Genomic DNA, 22,500 nt, shown 5'->3' with positions numbered 1-22,500 from the left:
GCGATCGTTGTCAGGGTGCTGCTCACGATAATGTCGGAAAATGTGTACGTCATTTCAGATGCGTTGGACGAAGAGGGTGTCTATGTTCCCTGTCGGACTTGTGACGAGGTTGGGAGTGTCTTCGCCCATCGTCTCTGACGGGAAACTGATCGGTTTCTACGACGGATGGATCGCCGGCAGGAAGTTCCCCGTCGACATGGCAGGATTCGCCGTCAACGTCCAATTCTATTTACAGGTAAAATATCAACGACGGATTTTATTTTCGGGTTAAAAATAATGTAATGTTGTACCTACGGGAGAAGGCAAAACATTTTTTAATTGTTTTTGTCAAGAAGAATTTAAAATTCCCATGATATACTAACATAAAATGTTAAACAGTTTTTAATTGATCTTTGTCATTAAGAATTTAAAATGTCCATGCTGTACTGACATAGAACTTAAAACCGATATTTTTCAATTGATTTTTTTCATTAAGAATTTAAAATTTCCATTATACCTACATAGAACTTAAAACAGATATTTTCCAATCGATTTTTGTCATTAAGAATTTAAAATGTCCAGGATGTACTGACATAAAACGTAAAACAGATATTTTTCAATCGATTTTTGTCTCTAAGAATTTACAATTGAATTTACAATGTCCTTGAGTTATGAAATTCAGGACATTAAAATTACATAGAAAATTAACATCCAATTATCCAGACATTCAAGTGACATAACATATTTAAATTATGATTGATTGATTAATTTAAAGTTTTCTGGCATCCTGACATCTAAAGTCATTGACACCATTTAAATTATGAAATTGATAATTGCTTCATGTCACTGACAAAATTTTATTGAAATAAAACAGAATTATGATATATTGTACTGTCTATGTATAATGCGTTGTTTTTGTTGTTGTTTTTAACAAAAACTTTAGGTAGAATATAGACTACTTTTTACTAGAAAATTTAGTACAACTAATCAATTAACAGATTGAATAATGAAGGAAATTTCTTTTGATACAAATAGGTGGAATACGGATTGGCTCATTTTAGAAAACTAAATTAATTAGCAAGTAGATTGCAGTGAAAATTAATTATATTTCTCCTGCGAAACAAGTAGAGTAAGGATTCGTTTGTATTGAAAAAAAAGTAATTAACTAACAGTTCTGAAAAATAATTTAGATTTTTATGCAAAAAAAAAATAAGTAAATAAAGATTAGATTGCAATAGAAAACTGTATGCAACTCATCAACTAAAATTCTAAAAGGGAATTAAATTTACCGTGAATTTAATTGACGGAAAAATATTAATGAATTAGTTCATTGACACCTTATTCGAAAACTAGATGCAACTCCTCAAGTAATAACTCTGAAATTAATTAAATTTACCGGTAAATTAATTGGTGGAAAAAAGATTAATTAATTAGTTTACAGCCTCCTTGTTTTCCATTTATAATAAGTGAGCTATTTGCTTCACAGAGGAATACACCGACGATGCCATACAGTGTCGGTTTCGAGGAAGACGGTTTTCTGAAAGCGCTGAATATAAAACCGGAAGAAATTGAGCCTCTGGCAGACAACTGCACAAAGGTAAACATCATCTTCTTCTTTTGTCTGTTTTATTGAAGGAAACTGGCACTTTACGTTTAGTGTGGCCGTACAAGTCTTCGCAAAAGAATTCAGATTTTGTTCAGGATTTATATATTTTTTATGGAATTTCGAGTGCATTTGATTTTGTAAATAGTATCTTTTATATTTTATAGTTTGATAAAAATTCAAATTTATTTATTCACGACTGCAGATATATACTGTATATATATATATATATATATATATATATATATATATATATATATATGTATATATATATATATGTATATATACAGCATATATATAAGTATATATATACATATAGATATATTTATATATTTATATATATGTATATAATATATATATATATATATATATATATATATATATATATATATATATATTACTGAATACACATATATATGTATGTGTTTATATATATATATATATATATATATATATATATATATATATATTATATATATATATATATATTACTGTATACACATATATATGTATGTGTTTATATATATATATATATATATATATATATGTGTGTGTGTATATATATATATATATATATATATATATGTGTGTGTGTGTGTGTATAAATGTGTGGGTGTGTGCCTATATGTGTAATAGTACATGTTTGTTTGTTTACGTGCATGTATATGTGTTATGAGGGAGATGGTGCCAGTTATCTAGCTAATTTTAATCTAAAAGTCTTGCATATTCTGATATGTAAGCTCATTCTATGCCATAACTCAATAGTCTTCCATTTATATGAATTCCACCTGTGTATCGTTATGTTTTGTGCAAAAGAGATTCCAAGATTCCGCGAATATAAACGTTTGCCTAAATTCTCCGAGCGTTCTCACTACAGACAAAACTCGCCCAGTTCCGGAAAAAGAATTTGAACTGATGACTGAATTTTCCTCCAGCTGAGAGTACATAAGGGTCTCCAGACAGTAGTGTTAAAATGAAGAGGAATTAAATGCAGTATTGTTAAAACGGAAGAGCAATTAAATAACGCAGTGTTAAAAAGGAAGTGGAATTAAATACACTAGTGTAAAAAAGGAGGAAGAATTAAATACAGTTGTGTTAAAAAGAAAGAGGAATTAAATACAGTAGTGTTGATAAGAAAGAGGAATTAAATACACTAGTCTTAAAAAGGAAGAGGAATTAAATGCAGCAACGTTAAAAAGGAAGAGGAATTGAATACAGTAGTGTTAAAAAGGAAGGGGAATTAAATACAGTAGTGTTAAAAAGGAAGAGCAATTAAATACAGCAGTGTCAAAAGGAAAGAGGAATTAAATGCAGTAGTGTTAAAAGGAAAGAGGAAGTTAATACAATAAAAGGAAAATGAATTAGATACAGCAGTGTTAAAAGGAGAGAGATTGAAGAGTTGAAAATTTCAGGTATTTAGGATTAACAGTTGCAGAGGATGCTTATCTGGGGGCAGAAATAAACCACAGAATACAAGCAGGATGGAAGAATTAGAAAAAAGTGCGTGGAGTACTATGTGACAGGAAAATAGGGATAAGTTGAAAGGTAAAGTACACAGGCCAGTTGTGAGACCGGTAATGGTGTAAGGAGCGGAGACGTGGGCAATAAAGAAGACCGAAGAGAAGAAGATGGATGTGGCAGAGATGAGAATGTTGAGATGGATGTGTGGGGTGTCAAGAAGAGATAAGATACGGAATGAGGTAATTAGGGGTACCACAGGAGTTAGAAAACTATCAGATAAGATCCAAGAAAGTAGACTGAGGTGGTATGGTCATGTCATGAGAAGAGATAAATAGTATATTGGGAGGAGAGTGATGGAAATGGAGGTACAGGGAAAGAGAAGGAGAGGGAAACCAAAGAGAAGGTGGTTGGACTGCATAAAGGCAAGGATGACCTTCGATCTAAGGGATTAGCCGGTGATGAGGTGTAGGACAGAGGTAGATGGAGAAAGATGACCAGAAACATCGACCCCACATATAAGTGGGAAAAGATGCAGACAAAGAAGAAAGAAGTGTTAAAAAGGAAGAGGAATTAAATACAGCAGTGTTAAAAATGAAGAGGAATTGAATAGAGCAGTGTTAAATAGGAAGAGGAAATAAATACAGTAGTGTTAAAAAGGAAGAACAGTTAAATACAGTAATGTTAAAAAGGCAGACAAATTAAATACAGCAGTGTTAAACAAGGAAGACGAATTGAATAGAGCAGTGTTAAAATGGAAGAGGAATTAAATATAGTAGTGTTAAAAAGGAAGAACAATTAAATACAGTAGCGTTAAAAAGAAAGAGGAATTAAATACAGAAGTGTCAAAATGAAAAGGGAATTAAATACAGTAGTGTTAAAAAGGAAGAGTAATTAAATACAGCAGTGTTAAAAAGGAAGAGGAATTAAATACAATAGTGTTAAAAAGGAAGAGGAATAAAATACAGTAGTGTTAAAAAGGAAGAGGAATTAAATACAGTAGTGTTAAAAAGGAAGAGGAATTAAAAGCAGTAGTGTTAAAAGGAAAAGAAATTAAATACAGTAGTGTTAAAAAGGAAGAGGAATTAAATATAGTAGTGTTAAAAAATAAAAAAGGAATTAAACACAGTAGTATTAAAATGGAAGAGGAATTAAACACAGTAGTGATGAAAAGGAAGAGGAATTAAATATAGTAGTGTTAAAAAGGAAGAGAAATTAAGTACAGTAGTGTTAAAACAGAAGAGGAATTAAATACATTGGTGTTATAAAGGAAGAGGAATTAAATACATTAGTGTTATAAAGGAAGAGGAATTAAATACAGTAGTGTTAACAAGGAAAAGGAATTAAATACAGCTTTGTTAAAAAGGTTGAGAAGTTAAATACAGCAGTGTTTAAAAGGAAGAGGAATTAAATAAGAAAAACCTCCCAACGGTTAGAAATAACTACATCGATATTGATAGAATGTGGTTATTTGTTTAAAACTCTACGGCCTTGAGGACCATGATTCAGATTTAATCATTTCTGGCATTTCATTGTACGGACGTAAAAGCCCATTCTAAATACCAGCCAAGGTCTTATAAAACGCGAAACTAATAGAAATGATAATCTGATCTTATCTTGCAGTTGTTCTTTTTAGCCCGTTCTAATTTGAACTTGTGGTAAATATACATTTACTACTCCACCAACAAACAAACAAAAATAATATAAAGGAAATTAAAGAGCGAGAAAAACGCATTAAGTAGCTTAGACTTAATTTACTTTCAATAGATAATGTCAGATACAAAGATAAAACATAATATCTTATTTCATACCGTAGGACAAATCAATTAAAAATTTCATAAGTTATTACCTCGTAGGCTACATTTATAGTTGCAAGACATTCTAATATCATATATTTTTCATCCTAATGTTTATGGGTCTAATTTGTTCACAATTTACGGTTATTGTCACTTTGCACACCAGTCATGCACTAAAAGATATTCCAGACATTTGGAAGAATAATATACATGCGATTGTAGACATTGAGAATTGTGGTCAATATGTCATTCTGAAACTACAACTCTTTAGGTGTGCTTTATTTCAAACTTCTGTGTTTGTTTTCCATTCATTTTTATATTGAACGAAAACGAAAGAAGTTCTGAAAGAGGAGAGATGGACTATGGCTAGTTAGGTTTTATATATATATATATATATATATATATATATATATATATATATATATATATATATACACAGTATATATATATATATATATATATATATATATATATATATATATATATATATATATATATATACAGTATATATATATATATAAAGTATATATATATATATATATATATATATATGTGTGTGTGTGTGTGTGTGTGTGTGTGTGTGTGTGCGCGCGCGCGCGTATGTGTGTACGTGTGCGTTGGCAATATATATAGGTCACGATTAGAACAATTTTAATCATTGTAATAATTATGATAATTTCAATAATAATAATACTTTTAATAATTTCAAAAATAATAAAAGTTTGATTTCTTTAAGCTGTGATAATAAGTATGAGGAAAGTGTGTGATAATTGATGAGTGAATTGTTCGAGGTAGAGTAACAAGGCGTCAGAGAATAAGAACATTTTTAAGCTAAAAAAAGTAGTTATACGTTTAGCAATGCCGCTGAGCGTGACCGGAAAGAAATGTATGTATATATGATGAGTGGAGAAGCATTGATATAAAAGCTCAAGATAGACACGACTGGCGAAATCTAACCGAGGCCCTTTATATCAAGAGGCGTAGGAGGGGATGATGATGATGATGATGATACTTTATATACAGTAGAACTTCAAAACTTCAAACTTTCATCAAATGTTTTTATGTTGAACGGGGTGACATAAGTCGCTTTTATAATTTATATTTTAAAGATCTGTTTTAAGGTTATGGTTCTTGAAATATTTTATTTTAATTGTTCATTACTTCTCACAGTTTATTTATTTCTTTTCCTCACTGGGCTATTTTTCCATGTTGGGGCTCTTGGGCTTATAGCATCCTGCGTTTCCAACTAGGGTATATATATATATATATATATATATATATATATTTAATCAAATATGCCACATATTTTAATACATAGGTGTCTGGATTCTCTTACCGACCTCGGGATCAGAGCTCCAGGCGAAACCACTCAAAGACTATAGTATCAGACTGGCTGGGATTCGAACTCTGGTCCAGGATGCTTGTATGACAGTGACAATACCATTTAGCCACTTAGGTAAATGGTATTGTCACTGTCATACAAGTATCCTGGACCAGAGTTCGAATCCCAGCCGGTCAGATGCTATTGTCTTTGAGTGGTTTCGTGTGGGGCTCTGATCCCGAGGTCGGTAAGAGAATCCAGACACCAATGAATTAAAATATATGGCTTATTTGAATATGAAAAAACACGTCTAAATGTGCAAAATTTATCATATATATATATGTATATATATGTTATATATATATATATATATATATATATATATATATATATGTATGTATATATATATTGTATATATATATATATATATGTGTGTGTGTGTGTGTGTGATTGTGTGTGTGTATACTTTATATATGTATATATATATATATATATATATATATATATATATATATATATATATATATATATATATATATATATATAGTCAGTAGGTTGGCCAGGGCACCAGCCACCCGTTGAGATACCACTGCTAGAGAGTTATGGGGTTCTTTGACTGGCCAGAGAGTGCTACATTGGATCCTTCTCTCTGGTTACGGTTCACTCTCTCTTTGCCTACACATATACCGAATAGTCTGGCATATTCTTTACAGATTCTCCTCTGTCCTCATACACCTGACAACACTGACATTACTAAACTATTCTTCTTCACCCAAGGGGTTAACTACTGCACTGTAATTGTTCAGTGGCTACTTTCCTCGTGGTAAGGGCAGAAGAGACTCTTTAGCTATGGTAAGCAGCTCTTCTAGGAGAAGGACACTCCAAAATCAAACCATTGTTCTCTAGTCTTGGGTAGTGCCATAACCTTTGTACCATGGTCTTCCACTGTCTTGGGTTAGAGTTCTCTTGCTTGAGGGTACACTCGTGCACACTATTCTATCTAATTTCTCATCTTGTTTTGTTAAAGTTTATATAGTTTATTTAGGAAATGTTTATTTTAATGCTGTTACTGTTCTTAAATTATTTTATTTTTCCTTGTTTCCTCTCCTCACTGGGCTATTTTCCCTGTTGGGGCCCTTGGGCTTGGAGCATCCTGCTTTTCCAACTAGGGTTGTAGCTTAGCAATTAATAATGATATAGGGAAGATTACTGGTTATCTTTTCGTTATCATAATAACATAAGCTATGCTTCTGCACAGGGTAGTTGATATTATCTCATTATAGAAAAAAAAAGATATCATAAACAAAAATTCTCAATATCTCTTGCTTGCTTTCAGATCCTGGTGTGGCACACGCGCACAGTCAAGAGCGTCCCAGCACTGAAGATGCCTGACACAGACAAGGTCTCCAAGACAAACCTTAATTATTTGAAGCCACAGATGGTCTTTCAGATGCCTTTTGGTCTTTCTTAGCTTTATTACTTCAAAAATAGAAGAAGAAGAAGAAGAAGAAGAAGACGAAGAAGAAGAATAAGATGATGATGATGATGTTAATCAATATATAAAGGCATGCAAAGAAAGACGCGTGTCTGTTGAAATTATGACATGGGTACATAATTATCAAGATCTTAAAAAATTCAGCTTTTATTGAAAACAGTCAAATGTTAACTTCCAAAAGGTAAAGCAATTTTTTTGTGTACGATGATTTAGCACCAGGTGTTCAAGGAAATAGTGAGAACGTAAATAATAGTAATAAAAGTAAAACTATTAAGAATAATTTTGATGATTGTTCATGGTACCGTAATTAAGACTTCGTAGTCATTTTTGATACAAATATAAATTCATGGGGTCTCTAAACATAACCTTTTGTGTGTAAAGATTCATTCAAAAGTTCTTCATCATGAACAACTTTTTACAAATAAAAAGTTCATTCTGTGATTATAAATAGTAACAGAAAAGTGCAGAAAAGGAACAGAATCTTTTATAGTATCAATTCATTTTGTAATTGAGAGAAGCTCAAAGATTAAATATTCTGCTTAACTGGAGGTTTGTAGTTTTTTTTTTTTTTTTTCATAAAAGAAGAGAGACTTAATACCATTTCACAGCTTACCCAAAAGAGATTAGTACCGCATGCTAAAATAGAAAATATATTGCCATCACAACAGCGTACGATTCCATTTCGTAATCAAAAATAGCATTTAGTCAGGCTACCTGCTCAGCTGACTTAGAACTTCGAGATACCAAGAGTGTTTGAATATATATATATAAACCCCTGAGAAAAATAAGAGGGAGTATGTTTGAGCTGTTGCTTGATAGGCGAGCAACTCGTTTTCATCTTATGTGAAACTAGCAAACATTGCAAAGCGGTAGGACTTACACTTGTAAAAAATGACATTGCTGCCACTGCGTATGTGCAATGTTTTCCTGTTTCATATTTTCAGGACCATATCATGTAGACAAAGGTTTATTTTTAATTTAATAGAATTCCCTTTGTATGAGCTAATACCTTTTAATAGGTATACCTTACTGACCCCTCGTTGTATTAAACAATGAATATTGACCCCCAACTATTTAACTGTTCATATCATTTATCATCTCTTCCTGTGCAGTTTTGAGGAGTTGAACCTTTTCTTACTCATATTTATATTTCTACTTTGTTTGTATTGAGAATCATACGTATGTCTCTAGTCAGCTAACAGAAACCTGTTCACTTGACTGGCTACAACTGACCTTTGGATTCACCTGGGGGTACCTCTGACCTCTTGGGTCATCTGCCTACCCGCTAACCTCACCTGACAACCGAATCCTGCTTATCTCTCTTCTTGTTCACCGATCTCTATTTAATTCCCATCTTGATTAAATCTTGAATATATATTATTTCCCATTCTTTTGACTCAACTGACAAGACTTCCATCACCCCCAAAAGTTTTTCTACGATCCGCCACCGTCACTTAAACGTAAGTGATGATTTTTTATAATCCTTCCAACATATGAAGGCAAATTTTGTACAATCCTTCCAACATATGAAGGCAAAATTTGTACAATCCTTCCAACATATGAAGGCAAATTTTGTACAATCCTTCCAACATATGAAGGCAAAATTTGTACAATCCTTCCAACATATGAAGGCAAATTTTGTACAATCCTTCCATCATTTGAAGGCAAATTTTGTACAATCCTTCCAACACTTGAAGGCAAATTTTGTACAATACTTCCAACACATGAAGGCAAATTTTGTACAATCCTTCCAACATATGAAGGCAAAATTTGTACAATCCTTCCAACATATGAAGGCAAATTTTGTACAATCCTTCCAACATATGAAGGCAAAATTTGTACAATCCTTCCAACATATGAAGGCAAATTTTGTACAATCCTTCCATCATTTGAAGGCAAATTTTGTACAATCCTTCCAACACTTGAAGGCAAATTTTGTACAATACTTCCAACACATGAAGGCAAATTTTGTACAATCCTTCCAACACATGAAGGCAAATTTTGTACAATCCTTCCAACATATGAAGGCAAATTTTGTACAATCCTTCCAACATATGAAGGCAAATTTTGTACAATCCTTCCAACATATGAAGGCAAATTTTGTACAATCCTTCCAACATATGAAGGCAAATTTTGTACAATCCTTCCAACATATGAAGGCAAGTTTTGTACAATCCTTCCAACATATGAAGGCAAGTTTTGTACAATCCTTCCAACATATGAAGGCAAATTTTGTACAATCCTTCCAACATATGAAGGCAAATTTTGTACAATCCTTCCAACATATGAAGGCAAATTTTGTACAATCCTTCCAACAAAGAAGGCAAATTTTGTACAATCCTTCCAACATATGAAGGCTAATTTTGTACAATCCTTCCAACATATGAAGGCTAATTTTGTACAATCCTTCCAACATATGAAGGCTAATTTTGTACAATCCTTCCAACATATGAAGGCAAATTTTGTACAATCCTTCCAACATATGAAGGCAAATTTTGTACAATCCTTCCAACATATGAAGGCAAATTTTGTACAATCCTTCCAACATATGAAGGCAAATTTTGTACAATCCTTCCATCATTTGAAGGCAAATTTTGTACAATCCTTCCAACATATGAAGGCAAATTTTGTACAATCCTTCCAACATATGAAGGCAAATTTTGTACAATCCTTCCGTCATTTGAAGGCAAATTTTGTACAATCCTTCCGTCATTTGAAGGCAAATTTTGTACAATCCTTCCAACATATGAAGGCAAATTTTGTACAATCCTTCCAACATATGAAGGCAAATTTTGTACAATCCTTCCAACATATGAAGGCAAATTTTGTACAATCCTTCCGTCATTTGAAGGCAAATTTTGTACAATCCTTCCGTCATTTGAAGGCAAATTTTGTACAATCCTTCCAACATATGAAGGCAAATTTTGTACAATCCTTCCAACATATGAAGGCAAATTTTGTACAATCCTTCCAACATATGAAGGCAAAAGCTGGCAAAATATGAACATTGGCTGAGAGCTAAGCGACGTCTGTTCTGATGTAGGACGACGAACCCTCAGGCACTTTTAATGTGCAAAAGAGAGAGAGAGAGAACTCCCCTCCCCCCCACTTCATTCGTTATTCAAGGTCACTGTAGTTAGGTCGGGAACTGTAGCATTTTGTATCACTTTGATCCATAAGAAATGATCCCTATGAATCCATCGCTGAGAACCAATATCACATAGAATTACCAATCCCCTTTTCTTTTCTTTTTTCTTAAGGAGACAAAGCAAGATGTAAGACTATATTTTTGCACAATAAAAGTGGTATTGAATGTGTATTATTTAAATATCCTCTATGTTCCGATGATGTTGATATATATGTATCTAATTTTTGCCTACACTGTTAAACATTTGCATAATAAAACGGTAAATGTCTGGGAACATTTATTCCAGGATTTTTTTACCGTTTTAAAAACGGATATATTGACGTAAAGGAGTGATATTACGGTCACCAACCCGTAAAAGATGATAACAAAATAAGATAAAATTACGGTCGCCTGTGTTTTACTGAAATACGGTTGAGAACAGTATATTTTTACGGAGAATTTCCGATTAAAATTACGTCTTTTTTTCTAACAGCGTATGCTATTTATTATTTTTTGGCAGGAGGTTCAATTTGAGTTTTAAATATATCTAAATTACTTTTAGAATTTGTATAATCCTATACGTCTTGTGTCGAAGGACTGAGAGAACTTTTTGGCGATACACCGTAAGACGTCCTTGAAAATTGGCCGGGACAAGGAATCGTTTACGCTGATCTACGAATCTTACTTTGATACCTGTTTTTTTTTTTTTTTTTTTTTTTTTTTTTTTTTTTTTTTTTTTTTTTTTTTTTTGTCTTATACAGCAGGGGAACCCTACTCTCTACAGAACCACCTGAAAAGGATTCTTACTTTGACGGCTGTGTTTTTTTTTCCCGATCTTATAGAGCAGGGGAACCCTACTCTCTACAGGACCTCTACTGTCATTTTATCTTGTTCGTTCAGAGCATTCAACATTTCATATCACGTATTACACATTTAATGTTAACTCCAACTGAGGAAGATCCCTCATTGAACTTTACCTTACACGCTAATATCTCTATATTGCACTTCTCTCTTTCGTTAATTTGAACTATTTACTTTACTTTTGTCATAAAGCTGAACTCTGTCTGATCTGGTGAGGAAATCGACTAACAAAAGTAGGTAAAATTCCTTCTTTGTTTACTTATTTTCTGATAATGATATTTGATCATTACATTATTGTCTTTCTTTTAGCATCAAAGAGACATAACAGGGTGACAGGGTGACTAATATTCCCTCTTTGTTCTTTTAGAAAACACAAGATAATAAAACTCAAATAAATCTGATTTTTTTTTAAATCCGTGAAACCAAACCCAAATTGCATAAAAGACATGGACTTAGCGTATGAATTTTATTTGTTTTATTTTTGCTCAGTAAAATGATATATGCTGTGAATTTTTATAAATTCAGTTTTAGTTGAAATTGCTGATCGGTCAAGAACATATCCTCACGCAAATCTCGTATCCATAAAAGCTGTCAACTTATATTTCGATGATTACACATTTCTTTGTAATCGAGAAAGCTAAAGAAAGAATTTATGGTTTTTTTTTTATATACTTTATAAAAAGGGAATAGACATTACAGTAATTTTACTGATTTTTTAGGAAATAAATAAATTTTTGGGTGGTCAAGAAATTGAGCACAAAGACAATATTTTCATAATCTCGAAACAAGAACATCGAAAAAAAAAACTAATTTCTAATAGATTCAATAGACTGTTTTATAATGTTTCATATTTTGACTAAAAATATTATGGGTGTGAGGTTTTTATTAGTGTTAGGTAAACGAGATTTGATCTTGAGGAGAGAGAGAGAGAGAGAGAGAGAGAGAGAGAGAGAGATCTTTTTGCTCGCTTCATTCTTGACGTTCTGGTAATTATCCAAGTTATACGTATATTATTTACAAAGATATTTTACATTTCCATAAATGAACTTACACTGTGTAAGTGTAATTATAACGAACTACCAAGTAGCTTTTCAGTACTTAATAAATTTGAAAACTCCTCCATGAGAACAGGAAGCTTAATCGAGACACAAATTGACTTAAGCTCCTTGAATTAGGAATTTTTTATTCCTAATCCAGATATTAATCTTTGGCACCGTCGTTCAATTAGTTCATTATGCATGTTGCATAAGATTTTTCATAACTCAGACCATCCTTTACATTCAGATCTCCCTGGACAATTCTATCCTGTTCGTAATACTAGGCAGGCAGTTTATTCTAATAGCCAGGCCTTCTCCATCATGAGGCTCAATACTACACAGTATTCTAGAAGTTTCATTCCAGCTGTTACCAAATTGTGGAATGATCTTCCTAATCGGGTAGTTGAATCAGTAGAACTTCAAAAGTTCAAAGTTGCAGCAAATGTTTTTATGTTAACCAGGCTGACATGAGTCTTTTTATAGTTTATATATGACATATCTGTTTTTGACGTTGTTAATAGTTTATATACAGTAGGACATATCTGTTTTGACGCTGTTACTGTTTTTAGAATGATATATTGTTAGTTTATTCTCATCATTTATTTATTTCCTTATTTCCTTTCCTCACTGGGCTATTTTTCCCTGTTGGAGCCCTTGGACTTATAACACCTTGCTTTTCCAACTAGGGTTGTAGCTTGGCTAATAATAATAATAATAATAATAATAATAATGAATATTTTGCATATTTCATAAAATCAAAACCAAATATTCACACTCCACGGTAACTCGATTATCCTTGCCGGCAAATGTTTATCTTCGTTATTCGACTATCCCTCCTGACAATGACTCAGCACTTTTCTCCCCTTTGTTTATGCGCAATATTGACTTTGTTCATTCATCGTTTAACTGAAAGACGCAGACATTGATCACCTTGCAGTTTATGCACTATGATTTATGACCCATTTTGCTATTGATGAAAGGTAATATTTACTTTTTTAAGTAAGAGACGCCATTCTTCCTAAGGTGTTTTTTTTTCTTTTTTTTGTGTTTTTTTGTTTTTGTTTACGATGAACACAAATGCTCGTCTGATTGTTAGTTTCTACTCGTATTTTGTTGTGAACGTGTGTTATAATTTCCTTTCCGGGGCTCACCACATATCTGTAAGTACAGTAGGCTATAGGTACAGTAATTTTGTACTTACTAGCTTTTATATTATATTTCCATTACCATGGCACCCTGTTTATGGACGCAACTGTAATATACGATATGTTGGTAAGCGTGGAATTGGTGTTTTATAAACGCATTTAATTTCCTTTAGGAAATAAGGGATCAATGAAACAGATTGGAAAATTGTTTATTTATTGTATTTCGCAAATAAGTATATCTAATAGATACTGCAAGTAGATAGGATAGAATTAGATGAGGTATCGTCGAAAATGTTAACTATTGGTCTCTCTCTCTCTCTCTCTCTCTCTCTCTCTCTCTCTCTCGCTCTCTCTCTCTCTCTCTCTCTCTCTCTCTCTCTCTCTAATTGCTTAAAATCAAACGATCTTGGGGTTTAGTATAGGTCGGTCCACCTTGCAGAATTTTTTTTATCAGGAAAAATTTGTATCACGTCGTGACAAGGGTAGGACCTCTGGGTAGGCCTATGTATATCCAATGCAAAGCGAAAGCATAGAATCAGTAGGAGAAGGATGAATATTACACATGGGATATCAAATCGGGAGTCTTGTCATTAGAACCGTTATCACGCAATCCAAAATTATGAATTATTGTCTCATAAAATTTTGCATTAATTCCAAGGAAGGAATATTGGGATTTGGTGTTTTGGTATTTTCGATGATAAGGCTAATTACAATATTGGAGGGTGAATGAAATTTAATGATAAAATTTGGAAATCATCTCGTGCTTCTGTTTTCCCTGATTTTTTACAAACTAATCATTAAAAAGTAACTTTATTTTTTTTTTACTGTTGATGTTAGGTTGTCTATACAAGAATACCAGATAATGAGAGAAGTATAATTTAACGAAAAAAAATACATATTTTCATATGAAAATTATTTCTGCTGTAATTGGAATGAAAAGAATAAAAATAACTATTTGCGTGTCAATAATCTGATACATCAGCAATTCGTTAGACAAGGGAAATAGCGTCGAGTGATTGCTAAAAAGATAAAAACAAACTTCGTAAAAAAAGTTTATTCCGACATGACATGAGTCGTGTTGCAGCAAAAGTAACATTTATACTCTCTCTCTCTCTCTCTCTCTCTCTCTCTCTCTCTCTCTCTCTCTCTCTCTCTCTCTCTCTCTCTCTCTCTCTCTCTCTCTCTCTCTCAAATATACCCATGTGCTTGTAGTTTCCTAAAATAATACAAGTTTAAGAAAGGAACTCTATCAAATATCTCTGAAACATTAAATTCAGTGTAGAGTCATTACGTATGCATAGGCCTTTGTGTGTTTACCTTCACTTTTAACCCCAGGACATGGGATGGAGCGTTTGAAGTTAGCTGGGACAGGCCCGATGTTAGATTTCAAAAGTTAGTACAGAAAAATCAAATCTCAAAAGGGAAACAAACTCGAGAACACCACCTAACCTAGGGTTCTCCACCTAACCTAACGTAGGAGTCGCATTCCCACCCTGCGACACCCCAATATAGGTTTCCGTATCCGTTAACTTACCCTAAGACTTAGGGTAAAGATATTTCTTTTTTTGGTTTGTTGAGGGTAATGTGTATATTAACGCTAATCTATTAATTAAAGGCCTTGATATTCTTTCGATGTATCTGAAAAGTGGGACTGAAAGTAATGAGATGAATTTTTTTTTGTCTTTTTCAAAACTATTCTTTCTCAGATACTTATGCGTAGCATTGTTTTTATAACATATTTGAATAGAAATAGTTACAGAAAGAATGTCTTTGATATGAAAGGCATTACTTCTATCAAAATTAACGACAAAAATATCGTGTTTGCAGATAAGAATTTGTTATTCTTTGCATGCTGCAAATTTATACTGTCTACATTACTCCCTGAATAGCGCAGATTAAAGTACGTGTCATTTGATAATGAAGAGAGCTTAAAGTATTTCTTGGTTCACAGACAGTTACCACATGGAAACAAAGACTTCAGCTTACCTTTTTTTCTTTTTTTCAATGCTTAAATCTTTACCAAATTTTTTTTATTTACTTTTGACGACAGAGAATAACTAATGCTTTCGAATTTATTGCTATTTTAAATGAAGTGCTCTTATTCAATTAATTAACTATTGATGAAAATACCAATTATCAAATAGTAAATTATTTTTTTTCTTATCTATTCATTAAATTCAAATACCTGTAATTACAAAATGCCATCAAGCGTAATTAGATTTCAAGTATGTTGCCCCATTGGCATTAAAACACCACTATTACACAATACATGAGACAGTTGAGGTCACATTTGACGTTAAGTGGTGACGTCCCTGACTGGTGATCGCCAGACTGGCGTTCAAGTCACGCTCAAACTCGTTAGTTCCTTTGATCAATGCAACCTCACCATCATTGTGATTTAAGGGTGGGGAGTTTCGGGAAGCCTATAGGTCTATCTACTGAGTCATAAGCAATCATTGTCTAACCCAACTTGATCCTAGGTGGGTTCGAGAGAGAGCTTGGGCGCTGATCATGTTTTTCCCCATTGAAGCCCTTGGGCTTTATAGCATCTTGCTTTTCAAACTAGGGTTGTAGCTTGGCTAATGATAATAATAATAATAATAATAATAATAATAATAACAATAATGATAATAATAATAATAATAATAATAATAATAATAATAATTATAATAATAAATGTGGTCAGTCTCTACTCTAGGGCCTTGTCCTGCTTGTTAGGGCAATCACACTGTCCCTTGCCTCTGCCATTTATGAACTGCTTTTAAACCTTTAAAAACATCAATATATTATCTGCCTCGAGTCTGAAGTTTCTTACGGATTTGAAATAAATAAAAAAAATACATAAAATTTCTCATGAATCTTCGGAAGCGAAATTTTATGTGTGCTTTGTATATATATGTTCATGCCTTCTTAACGTTTAACCTTATTTTATTTAATTAGTTTATTTATTCATTAATAAATTTGCATTGATATCAACATCTATAAAAAAGAATGCCTTTCAAAAATTTAGGGTCACAATTGTATATATATATATATATATATATATATATATATATATATATATATATATATATATATATATATATATATATATATATATATATATATATATATATATAAAGGGTATCCTTACCTTATTTTCCCCCTAACTTATTTTAACAAACAATGACGATCTTCAGCACCGTAAAATTACTTTTTGACACCTTCAACCAGCACCATACAAGGCCTTTAGCATATCTATGCTCTTACGAGTGTACACGGATGCATAGATCTTCCTGGATACCTTGTCTTGGAGAAACACTAAGCAGACCCGTAAATACCACGAATTCGTGGTATACTAGCAAACGATATTATTATTATTATTGTTATTATGATTATGATTATAATTATCACTTTCTAAGCTATAATCCTAGTTGTAAAAGCAGGTGCTATATGCCCAAGGGCTCCAACAGGGAAAATAGCCCAGTGAGGAAAGGAAACAAGAAAAAATAAAATATTTTATGAATATTTTATGAAAATCTTCTTTATAGCTTGGTTTGCACTCGTTTAAGTGGGATTTTTTTTTTCATCATCCGACACATTGGAAAATCCACCTACTGTAAACAGTAGATAGTGGCATTTTCAAAAGGATTGCACGTATGAGCGGACATGCTCGACAGTAGTACGTGACTTTGTGATTAAATTTGTCTTGGTGCTGTTCAAAAGTCTCGCTATTTAATAACGCCACTTGCTCTGGAATGAATTCACATTTGCGGCAGCTCGGGAAGATGAAAAATATGTAGTTTTGTGAAATGAAAACTCTTAGAAGAGCGTCAGACGTGCAGTGACAGGGTGACGCAAGACGTTTTTTTTTTTTTTTTTTTTTTTTTTTTTTTTTTTTTTTTTTTTTTTTTTTTTTTTTTTTTTTTCAGTGGGAATGTTGAAGATTTTTCATAGGGTTTTTAAATTTGAATTAATCAATAAACCTTTTAATTGCTTTATGTGTTTGTATATTTTATTAGTTTTTGAGACTTCCATAAGTCTTGTAACTCCTTGATCTCTCTCTCTCTCTCTCTCTCTCTCTCTCTCTCTCTCTCTCTCTCTCTCTCTCTCTCTCTCTCTCTATATATATATATGTATGTTTATATGTGTATATGTATATAAATATGCATATATATGTATATATGTATATATATATATGTATATATGTATATATACATGTATATATGTATATATATATGTATATATGTATATATATATATATATGTATATATGTATATATGTATATATATATGTATATATGTATATATATATATATATATATATATATATATATATATATATATATATATATATGTTGATGAACACAAATAGTTTCTTAACGAAAGAAATAAAAGATTACTGTTTGCACAAGCTCCTGCAGGACCAGCCAAGTCGTTTATTGTGACAACGCGAGAGAAATTGCTACTATATTTATAGCAATATTTATTGCACATGCTTTGTATTTTCACAAACATTGCGATGGTGATAATGAAAATGATAAAAAGAACACCTATGAACGGAAAGGGCTATAGCTGAACCGGCTAATTAGGAGTTTAGACAAACCCGTATATAGACCATGGATTATTATTATTATTATTATTATTATTATTATTATTATTTAAAGTTTTACTCTTATTTTTATCTTTATCTTTATTTTTATTTTTTTTTATTTTCTATTATTTTTAAATTTTTGTTTTATTTTTATTTTTTTCATTTTTTTTATTGTGATTGTGATTATGATTATGAATATGAATATGAATATGATTATGATTAGTACTATTATTGTTATTACAAGCTAGGCTACAACCCTAATTGGAAAAGCAAAATGCTATAAGCCTAAGGGCTCCAACAGGGAAAAATAGCAACCGAAAACCGATGATCCCAACGAAAAGTGGATGTGGATGGGAAGATACTTAGGATTTTAAGTACTGACCCGCAATTACTTAAATGTATTAAAAGCAGAATGATAAAAACGTTTGCAGGATATAGTATTATTATTATCATTATTACTTACTAAGCTACAACCCTTGTTGGAAAAGCAGGATTCTATAAGCCTAGTGGTCCCAACAGGGAAAATAGTCCGGTGAGGGAAGGAAACAAGGAAAAATAAAATATTTCAAGAACAGTAACATTAAAATAAATATTTCCTATATAAACGATAAAGAATTTAACAAAACAAGAGGAAGAGAAATTAGATAAATAGTGTGCCCGAGTGTACCCTCAAGCAAGAGAACTCTTACTCAAGACAGTGGAAGACCATGATACAGAGGTTATGGCACTACAGTACACACTGAGGTAGCAGGTTGGCCAGGGCACCAACCACCCGGTGAGATACTACCGCTAGAGAGTTATGGGGTCTTTTGACTGGCCAGACATTACTACATTGGATCCTTCTCTTTGGTTACGGTTCATTTTCCCTTTGCCTACACACTCACCGAATAACCTGGCATATTCTTACATATTCTCTTCTCTCCTCACACACCTGACCACTCTTGAGTTTACCAAACAATTCTTCTTCACCTAAGGGGTTACTGCACTGTATTTTTTCAGTGGCCACTTTCCTCTTGGTAAGGGTAGAAGAGACTCTTTAGCTATGGTATGCAGCTCTTCTAGGAGAAGGACACTCCAAATCAAACCATTGTTCTCTAGTCTTGGGTAGTGCCATGGCCTCTGTATCATGGTCTTCCACTGTCTTGGGTTAGAGTTCTCTTGCTTGAGGGTACACTCGTACTCACTATTCTATCTAATTTCTCTTCCTCTTGTTTTGTTAAAGTTTTCATAGTTTATATAGGAGATATTTTTTAATGTTAGTAGTCTTTAAGTATTTTATTTTTCCTTTTTTCCTTTCCTCATTGGGCTATTTTCCCTGTTGGAGCCCCTGGGCTTATAGCACTCTGCTTTTCCAACTAGGGTTGCAGCATAATAATAATAATAATAATAATAATAATAATAATAATAATAATAATAATAATAATAATAATAATAGAGTTATTGAAGTTTTAGAAAATCACCCGACTTTTTACTGAAATTATCCATGATTTTATCAGTACTAACAATGCAATACTCTTCCTATGTGTATAATAAAAGGCAAACTATTGTAAATTCATATAGTCCTTATTGGTATTTGATCGTCTCTGGGAATGCACAATTAATAGATACTACGGAATATAAATTGGCTGTTCCATTACTGTCACCTTCATTGCACATCTATCCCATGTTATTGGTTTCTAAGGATACGGCACTATAGCTACGCATTATCCTTCCCGGACAGTACCATCCTGTTCGTAACACTAGGTATGCAGTTAATTCTAATAGTCAGGCCTTCTCCATCAGGAGGCTCAATACTGCACAGTACTCTAGAAGTTTTATTCCAGCTGTAACCAAATTGTGGAATGATCTTAATCGGGTAGTTGAATCGATAAAATTTCAAAAGTTCAAAGTTGCAGCAAATGCTTTTATGTTGAGCAGGCTAACATAAGCCCTTTTTTTTAGTTTATATATAACATCTGTTTTGATGTTGTTACTGCTCTTAAAATATTTTAATTGTTTATTACTTTTCATATAGTTTATTTATTTCTTTATGCCCCCCCTATTAGCCATCACAAGAAAATTTTATCCAGAATAGATATTTGAAGTTAGTTGATTAATATCATACCTTTCAATACTAATCATCTTAAACAATCCCATTTCGTATAAATAATCTTAACTAGTCATACACGAAGATTGCAAGAATATGAACAACACATATAACAAATTTTGCCATGAAATGTTCCAGTTTTCATAAAAAGATATTCAATTCCCAAAACACCAAATACGTGCTTAATACTGAATAAACTTACCTGATCTATAAAAAAAGCTTTTCAGTATGATAACTATAAGAAATTATTATTTTGAATTTCCTTTTTAGAATTAAAATATTCCTAATCATGCACTGTGACTTACCCGTTAATACATGCAAAAAGCAACACGAGTAACCCAATAATATATAAATATTTCACACACACACACACACACACACACACACACACATATATATATATATATATATATATATATTATATATATATATATATATATATATATATATATATATATTTATATGTATATATATATGTATATGTATATATATATATATATATATATATATATATATATATATATATATACATATATATATATATGTATATACATATATGCACACACACACGTGTGTGGTGTGTGTATATATACTGTATATGTATATGGATATATATATATATATATATATATATATATATATATATATATATATATATATATATATATATATACAAACATATGTGTGTATGTGTGATTTATCTATCTATCAATCAATAAATAGTATATATACTGTATATATTTTTATACTGGCTATAAGATTAGATGGTAAGGATTATAATAGCTTGGTTTCTGGTTTAAAAATAAAAGGAAATGATCGATACAATTATTGATAAAGGGTTGAATGTCATTACAATTGATCATTGCGTGCATGAAGCAGTATTTTAAACTCGGATGGAAGAATTTCACAGAAAACGCGAAGTAAATTTGATCAAACATCAATATGAATAAAGAAAAGCATAACTTTAAAAATAATAAGAAATTAAAAACAAATGTTTTGCCATTCGATTAAGCTAGTTAAAAAGAAATATTAAGCTGTAGTTTTGAAATAATTATGCTTTCTTGGTGTGATAACATGCATCTTCAAGCAGAATACGAAAGCAGCACCTTAAGTAGATTACTGTTTGCATTTACTTAGCTGGAAGGGAGTTCGTGTTACGTCCTTTCAGACCATTTGGTTCTATCCTTCGTGTCTGCTTTCCCCATTTCGTTTACCTCTTCCTTGATTGGTGTAGCATTTGTGTGTACTTCTGTGTGTACTGTAGGTTTGTGTGTACGTGCATTTGCGTATGATTGCTTTGGGGTGAGGAGAGATTGTGTGTGTTCACGAGAAACAAATTTTGTATCTATACTTGCGCCATTCGTTTTAAAAGTTCAGAAACTTCAAGAACTTTCAAGTTGAACTTTTATATCACGGTCAAATTTTGATATACTTAACGTAATTGTGTTTCGTTGCCTAATGTCGTTGCAGTGATAATTCCTGACTGGTATTCTGCCAGACTTGGGTTCGAGACCGCTCAAATTAGATAGTCTCTTAGTGTCTGTAACCTCACCATTATCCTTCTTGGTTGGTGTTCGGGGGAAAAATTTTGGGGGGAAAATGTTTGGGGGAGCCTATAGGTCTACCTGCTGAGTCATCAGCAGCCATTGCCTGGCTCTCCCTGGTCATAGCTTGGGTGGTGAGGGGTCGTAGGTGCTGATCATAAGTATATATGGACAAGCTGTAGGATCGCTGTTCCTTGCCTCTGCCATTGTAAGTGGAATTTAAAAACCAAGGGACGCTCTAGATTCTTTCTTTCATAATAATAATAATAATAATAATAATAATAATAATAATAATAATAATAATAATAATAATAATAATAATAATAATAATCTTTGTTTTTTTTTTCAAACTATCGTTAATATTAAATTTGTAAAGTTCAACTTTAATAGCGTAAGCTTTTATCTAATTGTGTACCATAGGTTTTTTCTGGCATACAGTTATGCAGATACAGTATTTTTCATGGAATAAAAGATGA

The 22,500-nt window shown here is 32.0% G+C and overlaps 1 protein-coding gene across 3 annotated transcripts in view; it reads left to right on the top strand.

Annotated features, from left to right (window-relative positions):
• LOC137647101 (galactosylgalactosylxylosylprotein 3-beta-glucuronosyltransferase P-like) overlaps positions 1-9,297 on the top strand; it is a 260,241-nt gene extending 250,944 nt beyond the window's left edge. For all 3 annotated transcript variants that reach the window (XM_068380328.1, XM_068380331.1, XM_068380329.1), the window contains exons 6-8: positions 59-235; positions 1,466-1,576; positions 7,494-9,297. In XM_068380328.1, coding sequence (XP_068236429.1) covers positions 59-235; positions 1,466-1,576; positions 7,494-7,628 — 423 coding nt within the window. In that variant the 3' untranslated portion in view covers positions 7,629-9,297. The remainder of the gene's footprint in view (positions 1-58; positions 236-1,465; positions 1,577-7,493) is intronic.
• The last annotated feature ends 13,203 nt before the right edge of the window (positions 9,298-22,500 follow it).

The sequence above is a fragment of the Palaemon carinicauda genome, chromosome 9, assembly GCF_036898095.1.
Source record: "Palaemon carinicauda isolate YSFRI2023 chromosome 9, ASM3689809v2, whole genome shotgun sequence".
Classification (NCBI taxonomy): Eukaryota; Metazoa; Arthropoda; class Malacostraca; order Decapoda; family Palaemonidae; genus Palaemon; species Palaemon carinicauda.
Note: the sequence above shows the minus strand (reverse complement) of the source record. Positions and strands in the feature narration are given on the sequence as shown.